This window comes from Malaclemys terrapin, chromosome 14 (genome assembly GCF_027887155.1).
Source record: "Malaclemys terrapin pileata isolate rMalTer1 chromosome 14, rMalTer1.hap1, whole genome shotgun sequence".
NCBI lineage: Eukaryota > Metazoa > Chordata > Testudines > Emydidae > Malaclemys > Malaclemys terrapin.
Window position 1 is genome coordinate 36,995,608 of NC_071518.1, and position 27,595 is coordinate 37,023,202.

Below are 27,595 nucleotides of genomic sequence, written 5' to 3' on the forward strand. Positions count from 1 at the left end.
ACCCCCTTCGTCTCCTCGCCGCCCCTTGTGAGCGTGCTGGGCTGCCATTCCTCAGGGCGATGGATTCATTCGCACCTGTGCCAGTCACAGCGCACGGCCCTGACCTGAGAAAGGATCGTGTGCCCCAAGCACTGCGGCCCAGCCCAGGAGCCGCGCCCCAGGGTCCATCTCACCCCAAACCCACCAGAGCTGAAAGGCAGAGAGAGGTGGGGACAGCTCGGCCCCACTGCACGGGAACACCCCAAGCCTCACAGACACTTGTTCCCGGCCCTGCCTGTCACCCACAAACCGGAAAACACCCCAATGCCTCGTGTAGCGGAAGCTGCTCCCAGCAACAGCTCCGATCCTGGGGCTGCTGCTTGGAAACTCTCCTGTCCCCAGGCCTGCCCAGTCCTGGGGGAAGTCAGCGCACAGCGGCTCGCTCCTGTTCGAGGCACTCTGGATGGACGCAGCGAGAAGGGGGACAGGCTGCCTGACGCGGATCCCAGAGCGCGCACACACCGGAGGGCAAGCCAAGAACGAGGGACAATCACCAGCCCTGGATGGCAAAGGGCAGAGCCAGCAGCTGGTACATGCCGCTCAGTGTTTGCAAAGTAACCACTGCGCGAGCGAGGAATCGCCCCACACAGCGCCAAGGGGAAGGACCTGGCGTCAACGCGCAGGGAAACAACATCTTACAGCTCCACAGCACCTTCTGTCCGGCCATGTCCAGCGCCCCTTACCGGCTAGGAGCCGGAGTCTGCTGCCACGGACCCGACTTACCCCCCGGCGCGTAACAGCCCTGGCCCCCGCGGAGTGACTCCAGACTTCCACCCCGGCGCGTAACCGGCCTGGCCCCCGCGGAGTGACTCCCGACTTCCACCCCGGCGCGTAACCGCCCTGGCCCCCGCGGAGTGACTCCAGACTTCCACCCAGCACGTAACCGCCCTGGCCCCCGCGGAGTGACTCCAGACTTCCCCCCCGGCGCGTAACCGCCCTGGCCCCCGCGGAGTGACTCCAGACTTACACCCAGCACGTAACCGGCCTGGCCCCCGCGGAGTGACTCCCGACTTCCACCCAGCACGTAACCGCCCTGGCCCCCGCGCAGTGACTCCCGACTTCCACCCCGGCGCGTAACCGCCCTGGCCCCCGCGGAGTGACTCCCGACTTCCACCCCGGCGCGTAACCAGCCTGGCCCCCGCGGAGTGACTCCCGACTTCCACCCCGGCATGTAACCGCCCTAACCCCCGCGGAGTGACTCCCAACTTACCCCCTGGCGCGTAACCGCCCTGGCCCCCGCGGAGTGACTCCCGACTTCCACCCAGCACGTAACCGGCCTGGCCCCCGCGGAGTGACTCCCGACTTCCACCCCGGCATGTAACCGCCCTAACCCCCGCGGAGTGTCTCCCGACTTCCCCCCCGGCGCGTAACCGCCCTGGCCCCCGCGGAGTGACTCCAGACTTACCCCCAGCACGTAACCGCCCTGGCCCCCACGGAGTGACTCCCGACTTACCCCCTGGCGCGTAACCGCCCTGGCCCCCGCGGAGTGACTCCCGACTTCCACCCCGGCATGTAACCGCCCTGACCCCCGCAGAGTGACTTCAGACTTACCCCCCCGGCGTGTAACCGCCCTGGCCCCCGCGGAGTGACTCCAGACTTACCCCCCCGGCGCGTAACCGCCCTGGCCCCCGCAGAGTGACTCCAGACTTATACCCCAGTGCGTAACCACCCTGGCCCCCGCGGAGTGACTCCCGACTTCCCCCCCGGCGCGTAACCACCCTGGCCCCCGCGGAGTGTCTCCCGACTTCCCCCCCGGCGCGTAACCGCCCTGGCCCCCGCGGAGTGACTCCCGACTTCCCCCCCGGCGCGTAACCGCCCTGGCCCCCGCGGAGTGACTCCAGACTTACCCCCCCGGCGCGTAACCGCCCTGGCCCCCGCAGAGTGACTCCAGACTTACCCCCCCGGCGCGTAACCGCCCTGGCCCCCGCAGAGTGACTCCAGACTTATACCCCAGTGCGTAACCACCCTGGCCCCCGCGGAGTGACTCCCGACTTCCCCCCCGGCGCGTAACCGCCCTGGCCCCCGCGGAGTGTCTCCCGACTTCCCCCCCGGCGCGTAACCGCCCTGGCCCCCGCGGAGTGACTCCCGACTTCCCCCCCGGCGCGTAACCGCCCTGGCCCCCGCAGAGTGACTCCAGACTTACCCCCCCGGCGCGTAACCGCCCTGGCCCCCGCAGAGTGACTCCAGACTTACCCCCCGGCGCGTAACCGCCCTGGCCCCCGCGGAGTGACTCCCGACTTCCCCCCCGGCGCGTAACCGCCCTGGCCCCCGCGGAGTGACTCCAGACTTACCCCCCCGGCGCGTAACCGCCCTGGCCCCCGCGGAGTGACTCCCGACTTCCCCCCCGGCGCGTAACCGCCCTGGCCCCCGCGGAGTGACTCCAGACTTCCACCCCGGCGCGTAACCGGCCTGGCCCCCGCGAGTGACTCCAGACTTACACCCAGTGCGTAACCGCCCTGGCCCCCGCGGAGTGACTCCAGACTTACCCCCCAGCGCGTAACCACCCTGGCCCCCGCGGAGTGACTCCAGACTTCCACCCCGGCGCGTAACCGCCCTGGCCCCCGCGAGTGACTCCAGATTTACACCCAGTGCGTAACCACCCTGGCCCCCGCGGAGTGACTCCAGACTTACCCCCCGGCGCGTAACCACCCTGGCCCCCATGGAGTGGCTCCCAGACTTCCACCCCACACGTAAATGTCCTGGCCCCTATGGAGTTACTCCTGATTTGCACCCTCATGTGGAACTGGCCAGGCCCCTACGGAGTGACTCCCGACTTACACCCCGGTGTGTAACCGCCCTGGCCCCTATGGAGTTATTCCTGACTTACACCCCGGTGTGTGACCGCCCTGGCCCCTATGGAGTGACTCTCTTTTTAAAATCAGAACCAGATCCTAAATCCACAAGGGTCACTTCAAGAGCCACTTTAAACTACCTGAACTGGAGCTATGCCAATTTACACCAGCTGGGGATCTGGCCCGGCAGCCGTTCAGTGGCTTAGAGCAATGCTCCTCTGCAGTTCAGGACGGGAGGGGAACCAGGACCAGGAGCCCGCTTCTCCCCCGTCATCGCAGATAGCACGGGTGCAAACCGCTCCCCCGCCGGGATGCAGGGCCGGGGGGACCGGACACCCCTGACGCCTGCAGCCCCAGAGGGCTGGCACAGAAACCAAAGCAGCCAGCGCTGCTCATGGCGCTCGTACAAACGCAGGGGGCATTCACAAATATCCGTCTGCTTGTTAAAGCAGAGAGCCTTCGCCGCGGCCAGCCCAGAGTTTCCGCGGGCCCCAGGAATCCTGTAGCTGGCAGCGGAGGCTGGTGGCGGCTGGCACAGGTGCCAACTCAACCATCTGCTGGCCGGGAGCGCCCCTGTTCAAATTCAGCCACCAACCCGAGCTGTGGGTGGGGCAGCTTTCCCTGCCTTCGGTGGAGTGGTTCCCCTGGGCAGTACCAAGTCATCCGCCAGGAAGGGCTCAGCCCTGGGACCCACCCAGAAGCTTCTTCTGTTTTTCACCCTTGCAGTGGATTAAACTGCACTTTTGCTGAGATGGGAGGGGAGGTATTTAAAATTCCCAGGAAGGTTCTTCCCCGCGTCCCTTTTTCACCCTGTTCCAAAAGACAATACCAATGAATCCCTCGGCACTTCCCAAAGGAGGGCAGGATCAGGGTCCCCATTTTACAGATGGGGAAATTGAGGCACGGGGAGGCAAAGCAACTGGCCTGAGGTCCCCAAATAGAACCCAGCTCTCCCAAGCCCCAGCCCATGCGCTAGGCCCCACCTGTGCCAGGCTCTGTGCTCTATTAGCCACGTCCCGGAGAGAATGGTCAGGAACCATGTGCAACCGTTTCTAGTCGCTGTCTATCCCACGGGGCTGCACCCTCGGGGTTTCTGGGGGTGAGAGAGCCTGTGGGTGACTGTTACAGCTTCCACTGAGCAGCTGGGCTCAAGCGGCTCGTGTTTTAGCCCGGACCATAAACCTGCCGGGAGAGGTGGTTAAAATCCCGGCAACACCGCACTGAGCCAGTCCGCAGCAGCGTGCCCAGCCAGTGCCTGGGCGTCTCCAAACAGGGCGATGGCTCGTCCTTTGCTGTGCCCCAGGGGTCCCTCCCCCGGCTGCACCGGCCGCTCGCCCGACAGCGCCACCACTGTAACGTCCCCGCCGGCTCCCAAAGCACCGCAGCCAATGTCCGGAGCAGCCGGCAAACGGAAGGCTGACAGCCCGCTGGCACGGGAGGATGGGGCAGGGAGCGCCAGTCTTGGCACCAGCTGAGCAGCGAAAGGGTTAACGCCAGGGGCATTTCGAAGGGGCATTCGCAGCCCACTGGGAGGAACGGGCAAGACTCCCTTGTTACCAGCTGCCACCTATGACGGTTTCTCTTTCAGCAAGAAAGGCGCCCCGCCGTCAGCCAGCACCGCACACCGCCCCAGCAGTCTGCCTCCGAGGAGCTCAACGCGCGGTACGAACATGAGGGACGCCAGCCTCATCGTTCGCCTCAGTTCACAGAGGGGAAACCGAGCCACAGCAAGGGGCAGAGACGCACGCAAGGAGCCAAGAACAGAACCCAGGAGTCCTGGGCCACAAAGGTTGGTGGGGTTTAGGACACATTCTCTACGACGCACAGGAAGGAGGGAGATCCTCGCCATGCCCACGAACGCCTGTTGTCTCAGCTTGGAACGGACGTTGCTCCACGCCGCTATCGTCTTTCTCCCATCGCGCTGCGCCCTCGCCCGCTTCCTGCCAGGCAGAACCACGCGCAGCAGCCGAGCCGGGCTCCAACCGGTCACGGCAGCTCAGAGCCGCCGGCTCTGCCTTTCTGCTGCAGCCGGACACGACGCATCTTGAGACTTCCAGACCCAACTGGCTGCTCCTTCTTCACTTCCTGTCCTGAACTGTTGTGGGGTGATGAGCGATCTCAGCCCGGGACCAAGGAATCAACAACACCCGAGCCGTGGCCCCTGCGCTGACCCTCCCGTGCCTCAGTTTCCCTGGGGGATAATACCACTCAGGGGATGGTGGGATTTAACTCATTAGTGTCTGTCGAGCACTCTGGGCAGAAGGTGCTACAATAGGAATCCAGTTAGTCCAGATGCCAGTGACCGTGGGTGGGCCAGTGACCGTGGGTGGGCAGACTGATGGGCTGTTGTGGTCTGGCTCCTCTCTGGAGGGTAAACGGGCAGCAGGTACTTCCCTGCCTGCACCAGCGTCTGCAGAGTCCCAGGACTCGCCCTGCAGGCTAACCTGGATTTGGGGGAAGCGGAGGCAGGCTGGATTAACAGCTTCTCCTGCCCCACCCCCTGCTCCCCTGGGGTGCTCAAGCCCTCCCCCCGCCCCGTCATTCTGCCAGCGTTAATTGCAGCGCAGTCTCACTTAATGAGCGGCAGCCGGAGCAGCGGCCATGTCTGCTTGACTGCGCGTGCTCCCCCGGGCACACACACACCTGCCCCCTCTGCCTAGCACAGGGCCCTTCGCGGCTTTGCCCCTCAGGCCCCAGCAGCCCCCTCCTGGTCCTCTCCCTGCAGCAGTTCGAGCCCCGCTCCCTCCTTCCCAGCGGTTTTGTTCTGGGGGAGCTGCCGCCTTCCCCCGCTCTTCTCCTCTCCCTGCCAGCCCTCGGCATCACTCTCCCAGCTATTCACCTTCCCTTTCCTGCCCCCCCTTCTTTGTTCTCTGTAATTCGCATGAAATTAACCAGCTCGCTCGCTGCTCCCTGCCTGCTGGAGGGAAGGAGATCAGCTGGCCCTTCCCGGCTCTGCTGCCATGGCTGCTAAGGCAGGTCTGTCTGTCTGCCGCGCACGGAGCTATTGCCTCTAATCCCGGGGATTGCACCCTGGCACCCACTGCCTGCTCTCAGCGCCAGCGGCTGGGCCAGAGCCACGCCAGACTGCAGCGAGCTTCCCCCCAGCAGTGCCCTGTCAGAGCCAGGCCAGACTGCAGCGAGCTTCCCCCCAGCAGTGCCCTGCCAGAGCCACGCCAGACTGCAGCGAGCTTCCCCCCAGCAGTGCCCTGCCAGAGCCACGCCAGACTGCAGCGAGCTTCCCCCCAGCAGTGCCCTGCCAGAGCCAGGCCAGACTGCAGCGAGCTTCCCCCCAGCAGTGCCCTGTCAGAGCCAGGCCAGACTGCAGCGAGCTTCCCCCCAGCAGTGCCCTGCCAGAGCCACGCCAGACTGCAGCGAGCTTCCCCCCAGCAGTGCCCTGCCAGAGCCAGGCCAGACTGCAGCAAGCTTCCCCCCAGCAGTGCCCTGTCAGAGCCACGCCAGACTGCAGCGAGCTTCCCCCCAGCAGTGCCCTGTCAGAGCCACGCCAGACTGCAGCGGGCTTCCCCCCAGCAGTGCCCTGCCAGAGCCACGCCAGACTGCAGCGAGCTTCCCCCCAGCAGTGCCCTGCCAGAGCCAGGCCAGACTGCAGCGAGCTTCCCCCCAGCAGTGCCCTGCCAGAGCCAGGCCAGACTGCAGCGAGCTTCCCCCCAGCAGTGCCCTGCCAGAGCCACGCCAGACTGCAGCGAGCTTCCCCCCAGCAGTGCCCTGCCAGAGCCAGGCCAGACTGCAGCGAGCTTCCCCCCAGCAGTGCCCTGTCAGAGCCAGGCCAGACTGCAGCGAGCTTCCCCCAGCAGTGCCCTGCCAGAGCCACGCCAGACTGCAGCGAGCTTCCCCCCAGCAGTGCCCTGCCAGAGCCAGGCCAGACTGCAGCGAGCTTCCCCCCAGCAGTGCCCTGCCAGAGCCAGGCCAGACTGCAGCGAGCTTCCCCCCAGCAGTGCCCTGTCAGAGCCACGCCAGACTGCAGCGAGCTTCCCCCCAGCAGTGCCCTGTCAGAGCCACGCCAGACTGCAGCGAGCTTCCCCCCAGCAGTGCCCTGCCAGAGCCACGCCAGACTGCAGCGAGCTTCCCCCCAGCAGTGCCCTGCCAGAGCCAGGCCAGACTGCAGCGAGCTTCCCCCCAGCAGTGCCCTGTCAGAGCCACGCCAGACTGCAGCGAGCTTCCCCCCAGCAGTGCCCTGTCAGAGCCACGCCAGACTGCAGCGAGCTTCCCCCCAGCAGTGCCCCGCCGGAGCCAGGCCAGACTGTGCTGATCACATCTCCTCACGAGTTTGGTTTCGTATAACCAGACTTGCTCTGCGCCCCGTGCGGGAGGGAGCGCGGTGAGCATGAAGGATGAAAGCCTGTGCGAAACACCCAGGTTTCTGGACAGCCCAGACGCAGGGAACCAGAGCGCTGTAGCTTTGCAGACACATAACAAGCCCCCTGGGAGCGCAGCGGCTGTTTGGCACGTAGCACTTCCTCCCAGCCCGGTCGCCCAGGCCCGCCTCCGGCGAATCTCCGGCTGCTTCTAAGAAAACATCTTTACTGAGCTGTCTGGGAGAATTAGCCCCCGATGCAGATTTCAGAGCCCTTGACACCCACAGCCAGCGAGGCTCCGAGAGCCAATTTGCAGAGGGGGCTGGTCCAGGGAACGCAGACTTCCCACCACCCCAGCGCTCCCAGGGGCCCAGTCCTGTAGCCCTCTGCACACAGACCTCTGGCTTACAGGATCCAGGCCTGACTGTTTCTTGCCTCCAAGGCGGGTGTGTCCCTCACACACCTCTGTCTGGGGAGTGTCTGCAGCACCTGGGGAACTGGAGAAGTGCCAGCCCCCGACAGGAACAGAAGCTCCTTTCAGATGGTCCCTGATAAGCAGCAGATGGGCCTGGCTCAGTGTCAGAAATGGGCTACAGCCCACTCACTTTGAGGCTACAGAGAAGACGACGATACCAGAGGCTTCTGTGAGTGGGATGCTAGTCTAGTTCTGGACACCGCTGGCCCCAGCCCTGCAATAGCTAAGCGCCTCACAGACACCAATCAATGTGCCCATTTTACAGATGGGGAACCAAGGCCCAGATTAAGTGACAGAGCAAGGAACTGATCCCATGTGTCCTGTGCCGTCATTTTCCCTGGCCCTGGCTGGAGTCAACCACATTGTCCTGCCACATCCAACAGGCATTCAGCTCCTCTCAGCCTTTTATTTTAAAGGAGAAAAATAAATAATCAGGAACAAACTAAAATGAAGGCTACACAAGAGAGAGCACAGTGTGTGCATCATGCCGCTGCTGCCTCCACAGTCAGCGCGCGTAGGAATTTAAAGGGCCAGTACTCAGAAAACAAAGGCACTGCCGTTTTGCAGCTCCATACACCACCGATGGCTTCAACGAGAGCAGGAGCTGTCTGTCTGTGCTGGCCTGGGGTGCATGTGACAGAGGCCCAGTGGGGGTTCACTACTTTGCATCAGCAACTCGTCAGTCCGGGCATACTCACTACACCGAACACGCTGTGGTCATGCTATATACCCCAAAGTTGGCATGTCATACGTCATTGGAAAACTAATAACTCACTGATCATCAATATTCTCGCACGATGTACGTCCGGTAAACCCCCAAAGGACTTCAGAGATACATGCTGCAAAGATGTCCTTAAAATGTATTTGGCCTAAGCCACGCCTGTCGCAGACAAAGGAACGTGTTCCACCTGCTCGAAAGCGTCTCTGATGTAAATTAGGCAACATGTGACCAGAGACAAGGAAGGTCCATTTACATAAAAGGTGAAGAAAGGCATCAGTAGGGGAGATAGCCTCAGCTACAAAGACAGGGGGGCGGAAGCACGTGAAGCAACTGACTGTATACGATGTTACTGTATTACAGCAGTGAAGGAGTGAGGGCTTTTATAAAAGCCTGTGACGCACTGCTGATTATCATTGTAAAATGCAGACACTAACACTGCAGGAAGATTTATGGAGCCTCATTGATATATTGTGCTTTAAAGTCTGCGACCAAACAAAGGGAGAAACAGGTTTTCTCCCAGACGGGAGGGGTGGCTGCTGTCTACCTGTCTCCAATGTAAATCAAGCAGCCTGGAATCAAAACGTCGGAAGTCCCTTTGCACACGCATCAGCAGGAGGATGGGACATCCACAAGAAAGGAAGAGCAGCAGAAAGCTTGAAGAATGAACTTTGGGGTGATACAAGGGGGGGCAAAAAGACACTGGGGGGGGCATCCATCACTTGGGGGATTCCAGAGGCCAGAGCTCTTAAAAATCACAGAGCATTGGCTCCGTCACCCAAAGAGGCTGACGTTTCCGGGAGCTGAGTGTAGGTGAGAAACCTGCTTACCAGCAGGGAGACCAGAGAGCAAGTGTGAAAGATCAGGACGGGGTGGCGGGTAATCAGAGCCTATATAAGAAAAAGAGCCAAAAATCAGGACAGTCCCTATAAAATCGGGACATCTGGTCACCCTACTTACCAAAGACTGTCCCTTTCTGAAACCACGTTGTGCCTTAGAAGTGTATTTTAAATTCTGTTTGCTTGTAACCCCATCTATCTTTATTCCTTATACTTGGCATCACTTAATCCTCTCTCTGTTGGATTAAATAAACTTGTTGTACTTTTGATCCAAACCAGACCAGCACTGGGATTGAAATGAGGGTGTATGTCAAAGGCCAGTTACATTAACGAGCCGCAGCGCACTGACTCTGTAAAGACGCAACGAACTTACCAACGTCTGTGAGTGTCCCAGGAGAGGGCTGGACACGACCCAGGCAGGCGGACTGGGGGCAATCTGGGACCGGGGGCAAGGCGTTGGAGTCACTCTGCAAAGAGTAACCAGGCAGTGGAAGCCAGGCTGTGACCCGCATGCTGGTGGCCGGGATCCGGGCTGTGACCTGCAGCAGCACAGCATTAGAGGCCCCCAGAATGGCAGGGCAGGTGAGGACAGAACCCCCTACTGGTCTGGGTTGAACCCCAAAACCTCACAGTGTCGTTAAGTGGCAGTAGCGGGCTACGCACGGTGCATGACCCAATGGGAGACACAGACCGCCCTGAGGAGCTCACAATGTAAAGGGGCAGATAATGCCAACCAGAAGAGCCAGAGGCTGCTGCAGGCCCAGGCCGCATTATGTCCTTAGGAGGAGGCGGCACCAGGCCATTGCCCCATGCGTTAAGAGAGCGCGGCGGACGCTCGGCCCTGCGCATCAGCACGGCCACCTGGGCTGGGCCGAGTCCTACCCAGTCCTGCAGAGGGCAGCACTCACCGAACAGCCCTCGCACGAGAGGAAGTGCAAGGGCAGGGGATGTATCCCAGCCACACAAGGCTGGGGGACCCTCTCCTCACTCCCAGGCTGGCCCCGGGCCCACCCCTCAGAACCTCGCTCTCTTCAGCACCCGATGCCAGCGGCAGCACTTGGCCGATGCTCGCTGGCTTCACAGCAGCCGTGCCCCTTATAGGAGGGCTTTGAATGAGGAGAGGGGAGCTTGGCACACAGGGACGGGGCGCCAGGAGCAAGAACCAGGGGAAGGAGGCTGAGGCGGCACCGGCATGGAAGATAGTCAGACGTTCTCCCTCATCCAGAGGCGGGAGCAACGTTAGCCGCGCTTGGCCTCCCCGCTCAAGACGCCCGGCGTCCCCACAGCTGGGTCTCGCCACCTCGGCTACCCCCCGGCTCCCTCCCCTGAAGCTGCACCAGCGCTGGAGCAGCGGGGAGAGAATTGCTGACAGCTCCTGGCGTCGACAAGGACCCGTCAGAGCCCGAGCATGCTGGGAAAGCTCCGGGCGCGGCCACTGGTTTCAGATGCCTCCAGGGACCCACCCGGATGCCTCAAGCAGCCACTTTGGGAAAACGTTGGCCTGTCCCCCTCCCCCAGCTCTGGGGCTCTGTCTCCCCAGCTGCCCAAGGGGGCTAGAGACCCATCTGAGAGGAGAGCTTGGGAGGCTGGATCCCTCATGCCGGCGAAGGGCAGGTGAATGCGTGACAGAAGCACTAAGCCACGAAAGCTCTTTTGTCTCACTTTACCATGCCCAAGATAGACGCAGATCCACCACATGCACCCGGGCGGCTCCGATCTGCTGGCTCGGCAGAAGGCCGCACCCACTCAGTGGCACGAGGAAAGGATCGCAGCTGGCAAAGGTCAGCAGGGCACGGCAGAGATCCGGCTGGCGCAGGGCCCTGGGGCTGACCGACCAACGAGGCCTTTCACCATGAGGTCGCCGGTTCAAATCCCCAAGTCTTTAGTGAGCGACTGGCCTGGGAGACTTAGCGGGTTTCCCATGGGCCACGTTGCAACCGGCCGCCTTGTCGGCAGGAAATGCCAGGGAGTGTGGGGAGGCGAGGCTCCTCTCTCACCCCGTACGGCAGGGCGCAGGGGCCGCTCCTTTCCAGTGGGCAGGCTGGTGCCCAGCAGCAATAACTCCACTTTAAAGCCGAGACCCACAGGCAGTCCCTCTGGAGGGCTGGAGCCCTGGATCCCGCAGCCCACCACGGGGCCACGAGCAAACTGTACCCTGTGGCTGGGCCCAGGGGCTGCTGCAGCGTGGACGCTTGGGGAACATCGGGATGCTCGACGGGCTCCCCACAGCTGCCGTTCCCCATGGGCAGGACCCGGGGCAGCCAGGGCCGGGATGAAGAATGTGCCTGGTCGGCGGCTGCAGGCGGGATGGCTAGGTGACATTATCTGGGGGTGATTTAGTGCTGGCCAGAGCCCAGACACTGTGCACACCCTGCCCTCAAACAGCTGAGCCAGGCCCAGCTGCAATCCACCAGAGCGGAGATGTGGGGACCCGGCTATTCCTGACCTGCCAGTGCCCCGAAAGCCCAACCCACCGCTCCCCTTCTATCCCAGTGCTTGGGCCCAAACACCCAGCTCCGCTGATGCCCCTCAGTCCTGACCCACAGCCCCCCCATGCTATTCCAACCCTGGTCCCCCACACCAGCGTCCACCCTGCCCTGCCGCAGACCTGACTCCATCCCGAGCAGAGATGCCACTCACAGCCAAATAACCTGTGCGATGGTTTATTTCACATCCAGACCGAGATCTTGCCCTTGCCATGAACCAGGGTTTGACCTCCTTTTGCAGGGGGGGGAAAGGCCCGTGCGCCGCCCCACGGCTCCACCCAGCGCCAGGCTGGGGGTTTCTTTGTCTCAGCAACTGCAGTTTGGCCCCTTTAAGAACGGATCCCGGTACGGAGCCCTCTCCATTGAAATGCGAAGCACACCGGCTCTCCTCCAACTCTGCCTAAAATATGGGTCAAGCCAACCAGCTTGGGAGCCCCAGTCACGTGGGATCACCTGCATCTTGCCTGACAAAAAATGAACGGCTCTTTGGGGGAGGGGCAGGGTGGAGCAAGAACTTGCACCTCCTCTACCAGCAGCTCCCCCTGCCATCCCTGCGCCTCGAGCAGCCTCTGCCTGCCGCTGGCTCCGGAGCGGCACAGAGCTCCTGGGACCCAGTCCATGCAGTGAGCGTGATTCCCGTAAGCAGATCAATGACCCCGGGTCTCTCGCTAAGGACCCAATCCTTGGAAATCACCTCAAGGCCCCATTGCAATCCATGGGAGCGGAGCATGCCCAGCTCTGGGCCCCAAGTCAGTGACCTGCTAACACATCCCATCTTGCCTCCCATCCCCCTCAGGGCTACAGGGAAGTACAGCACCATGTACGCCTCCCCCACCCCCGACTTCCACCCACACACTCCTCCGCCTGCACAACCAACCTCCCGGGGATCCCAGGCGATGCACAGGCTCGGGACCCAACGGGCGACTTAACTATTCCCTAGCCGGTGCTGACGTCATGTGCAAACGCAGTCAGTGGCATGGAAGGGGCCCAGGGGCGACCAGGGTGTAGGGATCTAAGCTGGGTTTGGCCGCTAGGCCTGGAATCGTGGCTTTAAATCCGCAGCCTCCCCTGTCTGGACAGCACGAGCACAAACCACAGTGCCAAATTCCTACTGAATTACACAGAACGCAACAAGTGCAAAACCATCTTCTCGCCTCTCTCCCCTTCGCCTATAAATAACCCAGGGGGTCAGATGCTTTTTTCCAAAAAAATGATCCAGGCACAGCTTGTCTGCTGGGCTGATCCAAATTCAGCCGAGTTTTTGCTCTCGGAGGGAAATTCCTACAGCTGAATTTAAAGGACAACCCCCCCTCGCCTTCCCCCTGCGGAAACCCCACAGCTGCAACTTTCCCCGTCCCCAGAATGACCAGCGAGAGCGGCCAGCCCCCTCCCCACGGCACAGGAGTCCAGGGGACGGGCGCTCAGAGCCAGCTGGGGTTGAGGAAGATGCTCGGGCATAACCCAGAGACAGAATCTCGAGCGAGGATGCTCTCAACACAAAAGAGGGACTGGGGGGAGGGGGGGCAGGGGGTCTTTCTGAATTTTGCAGCTGCCCCGGTGTTTCAAAAGCAGGGAGAAGCGGTGGGGGGGGGGGGGGGGAGGAGAGACCTTCAAAGCTAGCGATAATGAATCATGCATCACAATCCCCTCCTCACTTACCCCCAATTTCCTGCTCTTCATTTTCACGTAGCCCTGTTTGACGATGTCGTTAAAATTCGTAGCCATGGCGTAGCCCTCTGCAGCCGGGATCCACTCCCAAGGAGCTCCAGGCTTTTTCCTAGCCTGCTTTCCTTCCGTCTGTCTTCCTCCCCCCCCACCTCGCTCCTCCTTCTGTGTTCACCTGTTTTCAGATCCTCCCCAGGGTCCGGGTCGGGGGCCTCCTCAGCATTGTCCTAGCAGCTTCATGCTCCCCTCCTCCCCGACACTGGCTGTAAAATAAAAATGACAGATAGATTAGAGATAGTGACATCTTCCCCTTTGTTCCCCCTCCCGCTTTTCTCTTTCTGGCTGAACCATTCGGGAAAAACCAAGGTGCATCATACAGAAGAGGAGAAATGGAACAGTCCAGTTGTTAACCCCTCGATTCTTCCTCGAGATGCACAAGGACCAACTTTCTCCATGCCTGTGAATCTGCTGCGGATCCAAGAGGGGAACCGGGACAGGTGTGTGGGGATGAGACTTGGCAGCAGGGATGTAACAGCTCCAGGCTGCTGCGGGCCCTGGAGAAATCATCTCGGAGGAAGGCTCTCCAGAGCTTTAATGCACTACAGAGGCAAATCAAAGCGCAAGGGTCGCGGCAGGGCAGCAGGAGATTTGAGCTAATAAATAATGACATCATCTCACAGATCTACAGCCCTTTCCATCTCCAAAGATCACAAAGCACTACGACCAACTGTACCCCAAGTCGATCCATCTACCACTGACCCTGGGAGCCAGGAAAATGATGGCAGAGATGGCACACACGCCACAGTGACCTACCAGCTGATCAGGCCTGGACGCTTCTGACAAACAGGGGATCAAGCGCCCAAACGGTGTGTCGCTTGTTCCTCTCGGACAGATCTTTTTTTAAAATATACCTTCGCACCACTTGTATGCCTTTTCATGCCAGTCAAATCTCCTTGCATCGAAATGCGGCCACCTCTGGGGTGGAACACAAGAGCTGTCTGACAGCGTACAGAAAAGGCCCGTCTAAGTTGCGAGAGCAACCAAGTCACAACACGGTGTCGTGTCTGAAACATTGTTCCACCTCATAGCACGGACAGGACCTAAGCATACCTTTCAGTCTGCCACGGCCCCAATATGGAAAGAAATGCCTGAAGAACCCCCAAAACGACAGGCACCTAAACATTATGTATGTAGGAAACAAACTGTGTGGGCTTCCCTCCTTTAGCATCAATCACTCACCAGAACCTCTGGAGCACGAATTTTTATTTCTGTCAAATAATTCTCTGAGAGTGGGGAATGTAGGACATTTTGGGATTAAAATGAGTGACATTTGTTAGATACCAGCCCAAGCATATCAGATCCCACGTCCCTGAACTGTGCGGCAGGAGGACCGCAGCAGACATGGGTTTAGGTCCCATCTACATGACAAGGCACAACAATATTGGAACTGTCAGGAGACAAGTGGGATGTAGCCAGGTCGAGTGACCCAGCGATTTTGTATTGTAAGCAGGCCCATAGGCTGCCCACGACACTTTAGGACAGGAAGTGCAGAATGACACTACATTGAAGGTGGGGAGGGGGGGACACGGATGATTTACGCAAGCACAACAGAATTACGCTGTTTGGAATAGGACCGGGATGCTAGAGCGAATGCCCCGGCTTTTAGGAAAAGCGTTGTGGGGTCTTTCATGGCCAGAAGGGGTCAGCGCTAGGAACTCCCATTCAAAAGAATTGCTGACACTACAATGGAGTGACCAACATACAGTTTGCTGCCCTGAGACGGAGTTATGGGCACAAGCACGGAGAGGCTGGCACCATGACCAGATTACCAACCCCAGGAGAAAGCAGACAGTGCCAGAATCCCACGGCCAGAGACGGGAGGAAGATGCCAGCACATGGACAGATGGCACAGAACAATTCCTGCATCTCCCCCCTGAGAGGCGCTCGCTTCTATCCAGCGCTGCCAGGCACTGCCAGGGTGGCTACAGGCCACGGCTACGTTACCAGCCCTCGTGCATACACAGGGCGTGCAAACAGCTGACACGCCAGCAGTCCCGTCGGGGCCAAAGGGGCGGCTTGCGTTTGTGAAATGATCATAACGTGGGTTTTATTTTTTTCTCTGTTTTCAGGGAGGGAAGCCGGTCACTGAAGGTTTGCTGCTCAGAGCTCTCCAGGCGTCACAGACACACCCTGCTTCTTTCCGCTGGGGAGCGGAGCCGGCAGGCAGCCCTGCACCGAGCAGCGCTCTGCATATCTAGTGCCAGGGTGGAGTAACGGCACAGAGCAGGATCACGTTACTGGCCTTGGGGTGCATAGCCGGTGCCAACGTTGTATTGCTAGCGCTGGGGTGGATGGGTTAGTAGTGCCAAGGCTGAGTTACCAGCAGCTGGGTGGATTTCCTGGCGCCAGAGCTGCTTTAGCGAATCAGAATCGGGTTCCCAGGGCAGATCCTGGTGCCAGGAGTGAGAGAACAGCACCAGGGAGGCGTTCTTGGCATGAGGCATGAATCATCAGAGCTTTTAACACCACAGCGGGGTTCCCGGCGCCAGGTAGACTAGCGAGGCGAGGGTGGGACGGGGACACCAACGTCTGTGCCATGAGGTTCTCTCTGCCAGAGCTGACAGCAGTGCAGCATTAATGAATCTCTCCGAGACCTCGAGTTCCTAATGAGGAACAGATGGGATGGCCTGTTTGGCACATTCAAGCAACGAGAGTGGAAATGCAAAGAGCTCAAGTGTGGTTCTGCAGATTTCCACCTGGAGCATCTGTTCACCCATCCATCTCGGCACATCTTCTTCCTGTCCAACCATCCACCTCTCTGTTGTCCCTCAAGACCTCTAGCCTGTCTCCCTGGACCCTTAACACCACTGAATTGCAACCCTCCCTGCTCTGACATTTCCCTCTCTCCCTTTTCTTTCATCGCCTCCTCCTTTTTGGCTTTGTCTCTCTCTTATGAAGCCTGACACTAATATGCTACCTCTGGGGGAGAGCGAAGTCAGGGACTGAATTGGAAACAAATGTCATGGTACTCTCCCAAGCTACAAACCAAGCCCCACCCCCTGGACACTCAAACTAGACTCCACTCACAGCAGGCGCCATAATTTGTGAGACTGTTTCCTTTACTGCATGCCTTGATCAGCCGTGAAACAGCTGACAGTTAACCAGCCATTGTTAGGTTTCAGAGTCAACATCTCATCATCATCATCATCTCATTCAGATGAATGGGAAAGTTCAGGCTGCCCAAGGCAGATATCGCGACACCACTCACACTCTGGTCCCACTTTGAAAGTTCTTTGCAATCACAAGGGATTTGAGACTTTTTAAAAAAGGAAACTTAGATCCAGGTGCACCAGTCCCAGCTCACCAAGCCACTGCCACCCAGCTCGCTTGGTCAGTAACACCTGGCATTTGAGACACCCTCTAAGAAAACACAACAGAAATGTTTCACAGATAAACCTTCACTGTTACATCATTATTCTGTGTAGGGATGGGCAAACTGGCCTGGGTAGAATAAGAACCAGCCCAAAATTACTCATCCCAAACCTTCTTAACTCGCATTTTCACTCATTTTTCCTCTATTGTGCTACCTGGTTTTGGCGAGGGCCAGAAGCGGAACTGCTGTTATCCCATAAGAATGGTTTTTCTCTCTGTTTTCCAACCCAGCCGCAAGCAGGCAGCATCCGAGACTCAGCAGCGTGCTCTGCGGGTGGTGTACACTGGAAATGGAGGTGCCTGTTTCCTGCCTCCTGCACTTTTACATTTCTAAGAAATTCATCTACTTGCAGAGGCAGCAGCCATATGGCTCTCAGAGCGGCTGCTGCAGCCTGTTCCAGAGGGGAGGCACACACCATGCTCTGACTGAGACTTTACTTTTGTTCTTTCTTTGCATTGTTGTTCCTTAATCAAACAAAGGAAACCATTTAATACAGGAAGTGTGCAGCTGCCCATTCAAGCTCTCAGGCTTCAGGGATGTTTAGATCCAGATCTAAACTCTGTGATCCACAAGTGTCTCAACAGGAAATCTGCAGAGCGAAGAGCCTCTGAGAACTCCGGGAAGCCCCTGACCACCTGGACACTTATCTGACCAGAACCTATACTGCTTTTGGCAAGAGGAGAGGACTGGGATGGGGAAGGGGTGAATCCTTCTTTAGCCCAATCCTGGATTGTTGTTGTAAGAGGCCCCGTTATCTTGTGAAACGGGCTCTGTTTTACCCCAGCGCAGTCCTGTCTGCAACACACATTTCTCTTGCATTTAAAACATAAAAGATGTGGGTGGTTCTTGTTTGTTTTTTTAAGGGACACTGTCAAAGGAGGGGAGGGGGGGAAACCTACCAACAATTTCCCCTTTTTTCCTGACACCCGTTGTGATTCCCTAGCTGCCTTATATCCCGAAGACAAAGGCTTCCACGTCTGTTTCCTGGAACAGGCAAACAGCAGCAAACCACTGACGGCAGCTCAGCATTTATGCCCAACCCTACAGCAACAAACTAGGGCGTGCCGCAGCCCATACCTCTGAGCATCGCTACAAGCCAGTGCGTGGCACTCTGTCCTTAGGTGCAACCCTACAATAACAAATCAGTACACGGAGCCTATGACCAACCTGGCAGTGACAAACCTCTGATGCAGCTCAGGGTTTATGAGCACCTCTACAATAGCAAACTAATGCATGGACCTGCCGGTTCACGACTAACCCTACCATAATAAACCGGTGGGGCTCACATGGGATGAAGGGGAAAAAACAACGGAGACAAGGAAACAGGGCTCGTTTTCCTGCCTCTGAGGGGCGTTCCGCTGTTATGAAACATGCCGTCCCCTACACGTTTTAGAGAGCTGTACGCAATTATCTTCCAAGTCAGCATCTGCGAGTCTGCGGCCACGGCCCCACACAGTGTTCGGCCACATGTGGTTTTCCCCGCGTGCTCTGAATAAAGCACTCGCAGCGATGGGTGGGTTTCCCGAGCACACCCAGCGCTGGTGAACGGGCGCCAGATCCAACAGCCCTAGAGACGAGAGGCCTCCATGCCCAAGAAAGGCACGGGGCAGTGCCAGCTTCCCCGTGGGCAGTCACTCTGCCCAATGCTGCTGCTGAGAGCAGACACCGGTCGTGAACACGGAGTGTGGGGGGGTGGGGTGATGTTCATTCCCAAGAGCCCAATCCTGTCAGGTGCTGGGCTCCCCGCACGCTCCACAAAGCCAAAAGGGAACAATGACAGTCAGGCACCAAACTCATTTCCTATGGGCCCCCAAGCAGCCAGGAGACAGCAGTGACAGCCCAGCCCTGAAGAAGAGCCCGGTGGAAGCTCGAAAGCTTGTCTTTCTCACCCACAGAAGCTGGTCGTCGCCCACCTTGTCTCTCTGAAGGATTGTAGACTGTGCCCATCACCGCGGTATCTGAGCTTTCACGTCCTGCGGCCAGGCTACCTAAGGCCGCAGCCTTGGGCCACTCCTAAGGAAGCAGCAAGCGTCTTGCTTTCTTCCTAAAGGCAACCGCCATCTACCGCACACAACAGCCTGCCTGCGCCGGCCCAGCTGGAGCCGCTCTCAGCAAGTCACGGAGGCTGCACGTTAAATAATTCATGCAATTCAAAGCGATCATAAAAACCAACAGAATTACTCAGAAGCCGAACACCGCCGGCTCCGCGTTGCGTGGCGGCGGCTTGGGTCTCCGTTCCAGGGGCCACGGCAAGAGAATTCCAAAGCTGGGCTCGACCAAAGGTGGGGAAACCTAGGCCCTCGCTGGGAACGGAGCGCGTGACCCGCCGGCGGTGCAGTGGGGTCTAAACGCTGATTGCATCTGCAAACCACGTGGCTCATACTCAATTCAGTGCCTCAGCAGGTAAGAACCTGTCTTCACTGCTGGCTGGCACAGGATTCCTGTTAATTGGTTCAGCACAATATCAATGCTGCAAAATGACACTATGGAGAATAATATCAAGCTTTTCTATAGGGCAGTAGCATTATCCCCATTTTACAGATGGGGAAACTGAGGCACGAAACTATGGTGTGACTTGCCCAAGGTCACCCAGCAGGCCAGTGGCAGAGACAAGAATAGAACCCAGGTCCCCCAAGCCCAGATCGAGTGCTCTATCCACTAGGGCAGCCTGCCTCTCACATAGAGAACTGTGGAAGCCCAACACTAATGACATGACTCTAATTGTGCCTGACTAGCTGAACAGGCCACTCCTCCTCCTTCTCAGACCTTCCTGTGGCAGAACATCCCACAATGCATTGCCCCATGTTGCGGGTGCCACGTGCGTACATCTTCTAGGCGTTCTCGCCATTGCTAGGACGCCGTGGGGAAGCTGCCCCGATTTTCCCAGATGCACGGCTACAAAGAGGAAGTGGGGTAGTTGAGGATACACGCTCTAGACAGACACACAGTTGTGTTGTAAAACACAGCTGTTGTGTGCAGTGGCGGATTAGCCGCTGGGCGGATTAGCCCCTGTGCCCAGGGGCCCCAGCCAATTGGGGGGCTCCAGAAAAATGGGCACCCCTGTGCCCCAACCCACTCCGCCTACCCGGGGAGCGGAGGCTTGCCCCGGGTGGAGCAGGGGAAGCCCGCTGGAGCACGGGACGGGGGGAAGCTGGGGTGGGGGATAATGCAGGCAGAAGGGGTGGGGAGGGGCCCACACTTGCTCTGGCCAAGGGCCCACAAAACCCTAATCCGCCCCTGGCAATGTGGACCCAACTCACCCAAGTTGGTTGGAACCAAGTCAGAGGCGAGAATCCTAAACCGGTTTTGGGTGCAGTGGAGACAGGACTTTAACACTGTGGTTTGCTCGTGCAGCGAGGGGCCTGGGAGGAGCATTAGGGGATTTGAGCAGCAGTGTTAATAGGGTGAAATTAACAGGGAGAAAAGGCTTAATGTCAGGGAAAGCAATCTACTCGGCGTTTACCCTAGAACAATTACCAGGTCAGGGAGCCCAGGAACATCCCACCGGGACTCCTTTATAACACAGCAGTGCCTGGACCACTTGTGAACCAACAGCATCATCTCTTGACTGTGTAGCCCCACATTACCAAAGCATGCGACAGCCCAGGGCGGTACTTCTACAACCATCTGCTTTAGCTGCATCGGGCAGTTCCGGGTTGCAACCGGCTCTCCAAGCGGGCCTGGCTTTCTAAGAGGACCCCAGACTCCGAAAGGGAAGGGGTGGGAACCTCACTGCTCAATGCCTTTGAATTGGATCTGGCCAGAGTGCTGGTAGCCGTGCAATAGAGAATGCGCTACAGCAGAGGAAGGAGTCAATGGGACAAAAAGGGCCTGGTCAGGAGCCCCAGAACATATATTGCTCGGCCAGGTCTGTTGCTTCCTGAATGTGCCCTGGGCTCAGCTGCACACGGACGGGGAGGCACAAAAGGTCCCCGGACGCAGTGCTACGTACCAAGCACCGTGCGTCCATGTTCACTCTCACTGACCCACGGCAGGGCACGGAAGAGGCTGGTCCAGGCTCTCGAGTCCTCAGAATCCTGCCACCCACCCCAGGCAGGTGCCCAGCTCTATTAGTACAAACCTCTCTCACTCCACCCAGAGAGGAGCAGGAGACAAAGCCCAGAGAGGAGCCCGCTGGCTGGATTTCCTTCCCGGACTCTGGATCCGGATTCAAACAGCCTCCGTCGTGTCTATTCCCCTGCCAGGAGTTGGCCTTGACATCTCTGCTCAGCGAGGCCCCTGAATTTTGGCCCTGACACTGCACATGACCTGCCCTCTCTTTCCCTAGGGGCACGTCATTATCCAGCAGCAAGCCAAGGTGGCCAGGAGCCTCTCCTCTGGAAGCCCCCACAGCAATGAGCACATCTGAGACACTGAAAAGCTGCCCCCTCCCAGACATGGAATAGCTCCCCCCCACACACAAAACCAGGTCATCATGAGAACAGCAGGGGAGCTGGGAAGGCAGAGCGAAACCGCCTGTCTGGATTCACTCTCCCCCAAGCCCCAGCATCCGCGACAGCCGCTGCTCGGAAGGGAGGGGAGCCGGAAAAGCCAACCCGCAATCTCAGCTCAGGATGCAAGAAGCTGGAGCAGGGGCCGACTCCACCGCTGCGCTACGGAGCTATCGAACCACTGCCTTGGCAGTTGGAGCAGCCGGGGACCGGGGTGAGCTCAGGGCAGTGAGAAGAGAGGCCGGCACGCAGGTGTGGAGGGGCTGTGCAGAGAGACAGCGGCAAGGGGTGGGAGGAGGCAGAGAACACAAGGATGCTGTATCTGAGGGAAAGGGGGGACAATCGGATGGGAAATGGACAGAGGGAGCAGTACAGCTCCCCTAAGCTCTAGAGGTCGGGCTGGCGAATGCCCCTCAGAGAAACCAAGCTTCTGAATCTCATCCACTCCCTGTTTGTGCAAACCATTAAACCACCTCACAGGCGCTCAGCGTGGGCCGCCTCTGCTCAGGTGAGAACCACCTGTGCTAGAACGGAGGGCAGTGTGTGGGGCACGGGAATGAACTGAGGGGCCTCTGCAGGGGTACGGGAGGGAAGCCTGGGGCTGGGATATCAGGGGGGCTGCAGGGCAGGATGGAGGGACACTGGCAGAACTGGGGGAGGGCCCAGGGCTGGGATATCAGGGGGGCTGCAGGGCAGGGCGGAGGGGCACTGGCTGAGCCAGGGGAGGGCCTGGGGCAGGGATAGCAGGGGGGCGGCAGGGCAGGGCGGAGGGACACTGGCAGAGCTGGGGGAGGGCCTGGGGCTGGGGTAGCAGGGGGGCTGCAGGGCAGGACGGTGGGGCACTGGCTGAGCTGTGGGAGGGCCCAGAGCTGGGATAGCAGGGGGGCTGCAGGGCAGGACGGAGGGGCACTGGCTGAGCCAGCGGAGGGCCTGGGGCTGGGATAGCAGGGGGGCTGCAGGGCAGGACCGAGGGGCACTGGCAGAGCTGGGGGAGGGCCCGGGGCTGGGATAGCAGGGGGGCTGCAGGGCGAGCAGGCACTGGCAGAGCTGGGGGAGGGCCCAGGGCTGGGATAGCAGGGGGGCTGCAGGGCAGGACCGAGGGGCACTGGCAGAGCTGGGGGAGGGCCCAGGGCTGGGATAGCAGGGGGGCTGCAGGGCAGGACTGAGGGGCACTGGCAGAGCTGGGGGAGGGAATTTTGCACAGCGCCTGTCTGGCCCCCTATGCCGGTGTGCAGGCAAATCCATCAGCCCCTTGATTTCACAGCACCCGTTTAGAGCCTGCTCCGCTCGTGTGCAGCCGGGAGGGTTCGGCCCCTGACTTACACACGCGCAGAACTGGAGTCACACCAGCAGAAGGCGCCCATGAGTGACAAGTCAAAGGGGAAACCCTGCAGGGGCATCTCTGCAAATGGAGACCAGCGGCTTCCAAAAAGCAAGACCTCAACGCCCATGGCACACGTGTAGCCAGTCCAAGCTTGTGAGAGCAACACCGGCCGGTGCAGGCTTTAGATTGTAAACACCTTCCGGCAGGGCCCTGGGCCTGTCTTCTACACCTAGGTGACTTGTAACCGGTTCCAGATCACGATGTCTAGAACACCCAGAACGGGACGGTCTGGCTGTCCCCAGGCGCTGCCCCCTGCCCGACACACGAGGGATTTCCCCTTGTGGCACAGGACACCATCATCACGCTGCTGCTGCAGGGGGTATAGGGAAGGGGGTATTTTCCCCCCTACAGCTTGTTCATGGAGTAAGAGAGGACGGGGGGGAATTTGATGTAACTATTAAGCAGGGGTGTCTCCAAACCAGGAGACGAGCCCGTCCAGCTGGGACATGAGAAACAGGAGCCTCCCACCCGAGGCTGGCTAGTTTGCTGGTTGCTGGGTTTGGCGTGCAGCTGCTGGGTGGTGTTGGTGGCCTGTGATGTACAGGAGGTCAGCCTGGATGATCAGGTTGTCCAGTTTGGCCTTAAACTCTATGATTCCAGAGTCAACTTCTCAGGCTGTGTAGCTCACACTTCACCAACGTGCAGCAGGTTTTGTTACAGGCAACGAGCGCAGATTTTCGACGGTGCCCATACACCTCAGCTTGGTTGGACTCCTTACATGGTCAGTTCAATACAGTGAGCTAACAGTCCCATGGGCCTCTCTATAACAAAGGTGGGCACCGCGTAGAACATCTCCAAGAGCCAGACCCCTTTGCAGGACTGTAAGGAGGACGACGCGGGTCCTGCTTGCCTACAGTCTCTCCATTCGGCAGGTCTCTGGGTCTCAGTCTCTCCTCCGCTTCCACTCAAGCCTAGGTTTTGAGACGAGGAGGGAGACGGCCGGGGCGTGACTAGGGCTCAGAGGATGGAGTTATGACACTCACTGAACGTTGCTGGATTCAGTGGGGATGAAGCTAATTGGGTGCTATGGAAATGAGTGAGGAGCTCTCAAATTTCCAGAACATTCTACCTGCTCTGGAATTCCAGAGGTGGTCTGGAGAAAGGGCGGGGTCAATCCAGGGGATCAAAAACTGCTCCTCTTCCATGCGGGAAGGGCAAATGCAGCCGGGCCATCGGGACGAATCCTGGATCGCGGGCTGCAATGAACTGGGGCGGCAGTCTGCCATGGGAGGGATGGCAGCCCCAGTGCAGAGGATTTTTAAAGCTACACACCACAAAGCACTAAGGGCTCTCCCATAGAGAACAATACTGTACTGGAGAACTGGACCGGACAATAACGTGTCTCTCCTGTCTCTGACAGCTACGTTTCACAGGGTTAGTCTCTGACAGGCCTCCAGTCTGGGTCAGCCTACGCTGCGGCACAATCTCAAGCGCTCTCTCTAAAGCCTCCAAGAGCAGCTGCAGCCGTCTGGTGGGTCACCCGTGGAGACACCCCCTCTACGGACAGGGGTGTCCTTGGAAGAGACACAAGGGGCTGTTGTTGGAAGCAGCAGGCACTCCTTCACCCGCCCAACCCTAGTGAGGTATCCTACGGCAGAGACTGGGACCTTTCCCTGTCACCTGCCTTCCAGCCACTAACTGATGGAGCTTAGCCACGGGTCATGTCCACTGCAGGGTTCGGACACCTTCCTCTGGAAGCCGGGCGCTAGCCCCGGTCAGAGCCAGGCTCCCAGCCTAGACCGAACACTGGTCCCATGCAATAGGGCTGGGTTCCTCTCCAGCCTGGCTCCCTTTGACCCCAGAGAATCCTGTACCTGGGCTCGTCCTGGGTGGATTGTTTTCTAAACAAACACTATTGCCAAGGAATCCTGCAGGTTAACCAATAACCTTGGGAGAGAAAAGAGCCCGCAGCAGGGTGATCTTATCTTATCAGAGGCCTTTGGAAATGCCTAGGCAGGGCTCCCGCTGTCTCTGCTGTGGGCCCCCTACCCCCAGCACATTGATCTTATCAGGGTTTCTCCTGCCCTAGGAAAGTAAAAACCACACATCCAGCTGTCTGCCCCTCCCCCCCCCCCCCCCCCCCGGGTCCGTCCTATCACCGGCCAGGGACGGCAGCAGGGTTTGTGAAAACTGTGCTGCCCACACCCTTATTGTCTCCACTGCAGTCACATCCTACAGCAATGTGATCTTATCAGGGTGTGACCCACAAGGTGGTGGGGAGAGCGGGTACAAGAGGAGTTACAGGTTCCTTAAGTCATGCCCTGGGAGAGAGGAGGGACTCCGGCTGTGACTCTGTGATGTGGGACCCCGTCTCTCAAGCAAGCCAGATGGAACAACCCCAGGTGGGACCCAGCTCACACGTCCGCAGCCATGGGAAAAGTTGCAATGCAGGGTCCCTGAGGTCCTGGGAAATGCACCTTCATCCCCTGGCTGTGTCACTGCCTCAAGGAAAAGCACCAATCAAATTCTGCCCTGATTCCATCCTGCCCACTCACAGGCTCTGCCTCTGCCGCACTTTGTGACCTTGGGCAAATCACGGACTGCTCTGTGCCTCAGTTTCTCCGTTGGCGCAATGGGGATAACAACACCCAGAGGTCTTAATTCGTTCCCGAGTCCGAAGTGCTTTGAGATCCTAGGATGGACGACGGTACTATGGAGAGACAGAGCATTACTGCCACTCTCCTCATCTGGTCCCTCTCTAAGCACAGCTCACCACAACCACCAGCCCAGAGAGGCAGGCTCCTGGCCTGCTGTCACTGAGGATAGCACAGGAGCGGGCACCCAATCAACTCAGCACCAGAAAAGCTCCTCTCTGACACAGCAAAACCGGAGGGACTGGGACTGTGGGCTAAGTGAATTAAGAAATAATCAGTGATGTGATCACCCAGGGGTCACAGAGGAAACCCCCCATCTGGAGCACCTTTCTGGGGGAACTTTACCCACCGCTCTGGTGTTGGGGTGGAAGGACTGCTCCAACCTGGGAAACCTTTAGCAAGGGGTGAAATACAGAGCTCCCCGGAGAGAGGTTTCTTTCCTGGGGCTACCTTAGAAAGAGGAGACAGGCCAACCCCCTGGTGTGAGCTGACAGACCCCTAAGGAGGAGAGAACTTCATCAGGCCCATGGTGTTAGACGGAGGGGAAAGGTCTGGGGGGCCATTAGAAGGGGAGTTCTGGACTCTTTCTCCAGCTCTGGGCTCCTTTAAAAAGAAACAGCCCCAAGGCCTCTACATCCTGCTGTAAAGAAACAGCCCCTCTACACCATGCTGTTGGGGTGGAAAAGAGCAGCTTGATCCGGGTCCCCTATAGTAGGGATGGGGCAGTGGGTACCCCAGGGGGTGCCCTGATCCAGGTCACCTATAGCAGGGGATGTGGCAGTGGTTACCCCAAGGGGTGCCCCGATCAGGGTCCCCTATAGCAGGGGCGGTGGTTACCCCAGGGGGTGCCCCGATCAGGGTCCCCCTATAGCAGGGGCAGGGGCGGTGGTTACCCCAAGGGGTGCCCCGATCTGGTTCCCCTATAACAGGGAATGGGGCGGTGGGTACCCCAGGGGGTGCCCCGATCCTAGCAGAGGTGGGGGCGGTGGGTACCCCAGGGGGTGCCCCAATCCGGATCCCGTCCTTAGCGCTCCCCGGGGACTCCCGAGCGCCCGGCTCCTGCGGGCTTGGTGCCCCCCAGCGCGGCGGTGAGCGGCGGCTCCTACCTGCCCGGCCCCGGCGCTCCCGGCTGCCCGTCTCCCGAGCCCGCTGCGCCCCGGCTCCATGGACACCCGTGTCCTGGCCGCGCCGCCGGGGCTGGGGCGGGGAGCTCGGCGGCGGCGCTACGGGCAGAGCGCAGCGCCCTGCCCCGGCTTCCCTGCTCGGTCCCGGGCACGTCCCAGCCCAGCCCCTCCGCCGCCGTATTCCTCCGAGGAGAGGGGCAGCCCACACTTCCCCGGCTCCCGCGGGCTCGGGGGCGCGGCCCCCAGCTCCATGCAAAGGGTGGGCTCAAGCCTGACCCCTCCCCTTTCGGCCCCTCTCCTCGGGGGTATTTTAGGGTGGGGGCCCTGTGGTGCCAGGCACTGTACAATACAGACTGAGCCAACCCCTGCCCCCCACCAGCTCTCAGTCTAGAGGGAAAGGAAGGGGTGTTATCCCACCCCATTTTACAGAGGGGAAACCGAGGCACGGACCAATTAAATGAGTCTGCATCGGAGCCAGGAACCGAACCCAGATCATTAATTATTATTTCTGTCCCAGGCAGCACCTAGAGAGCCCAAGTGAGATCAGGGCCACTGGGTTAGGTGCTGGTACAGTCCCCACCGGAGGAGTTTACAGTCAATCTCCTGGGTCCCAGTCTAGTGCCTAAGCCTGGAGAGTGTCTGTTCTCTTCACCTCACTCCTTACCTTGTGAGGTGACTTCCTCATGGAGCAGGAGTAGCTCCCACTGGACCACCAGGACTTGTGGGCACCTAAGAACTGTTTCACTGGGTGGCCTTACACAAGCCCCCTTCCCCGCTCTGCGCCTCAGTTTCCCCATCTGTCCAAGCAGTGCTGTGAGGTTTAGGCAGCTAGTGTTAAGCATTTTGAGAGCCTCAGGTCAAGGGGGAAAGGGAACATCACTAATTTATAACGATTATACCGCATAGTAAGTGAGACGCAGTGTCAATTACTTCGGTTTCTCCCATCCCATAATACTCAACAAAAAGGCAGATTTCAAATCATTCCACCAGCCACTGGCTAAACTGAGCTGTGGAAGAACAGGGTGGCAGCGAGGTGACTAACCTCCATTTAGTGCATTTCAAAACCAGAGGGGAGATTTACATGAATTAGAAGAGCAGCTGCAGATACGCTAACCAGAAGGAGATTCAGCAGTTCAAACGATTGCCATGCACGCTTTAGGGTGGAAAGTGCTTCCTAGCTGCATGGCCAGGTAGGTTACTACCTTCCGCATCAGGTATTGGCCCCTGTCACACATGAGATGAAGCGTTGGCCTGGTCCAGTAGGGCAACTGTTGTGTCTCTC

At 59.1% G+C, this 27,595-nt stretch overlaps 1 protein-coding gene across 4 annotated transcripts in view; it reads right to left on the minus strand.

Annotated features, from left to right (window-relative positions):
• The window catches only part of DOK4 (docking protein 4), a 40,918-nt gene extending 14,447 nt beyond the window's left edge, over positions 1–26,471 (minus strand). For 2 of the 4 annotated variants that reach the window (XM_054048685.1, XM_054048682.1), the window contains exons 1-2: positions 26,296–26,471; positions 13,322–13,590 (exon numbers count right to left, since the gene is read on the minus strand). In XM_054048685.1, coding sequence (XP_053904660.1) covers positions 13,322–13,387 — 66 coding nt within the window. In that variant the 5' untranslated portion in view covers positions 13,388–13,590; positions 26,296–26,471. The other 2 variants (XM_054048683.1, XM_054048684.1) reach the window with 2 other exon arrangements.
• Between the last annotated feature and the right edge of the window lie 1,124 nt (positions 26,472–27,595).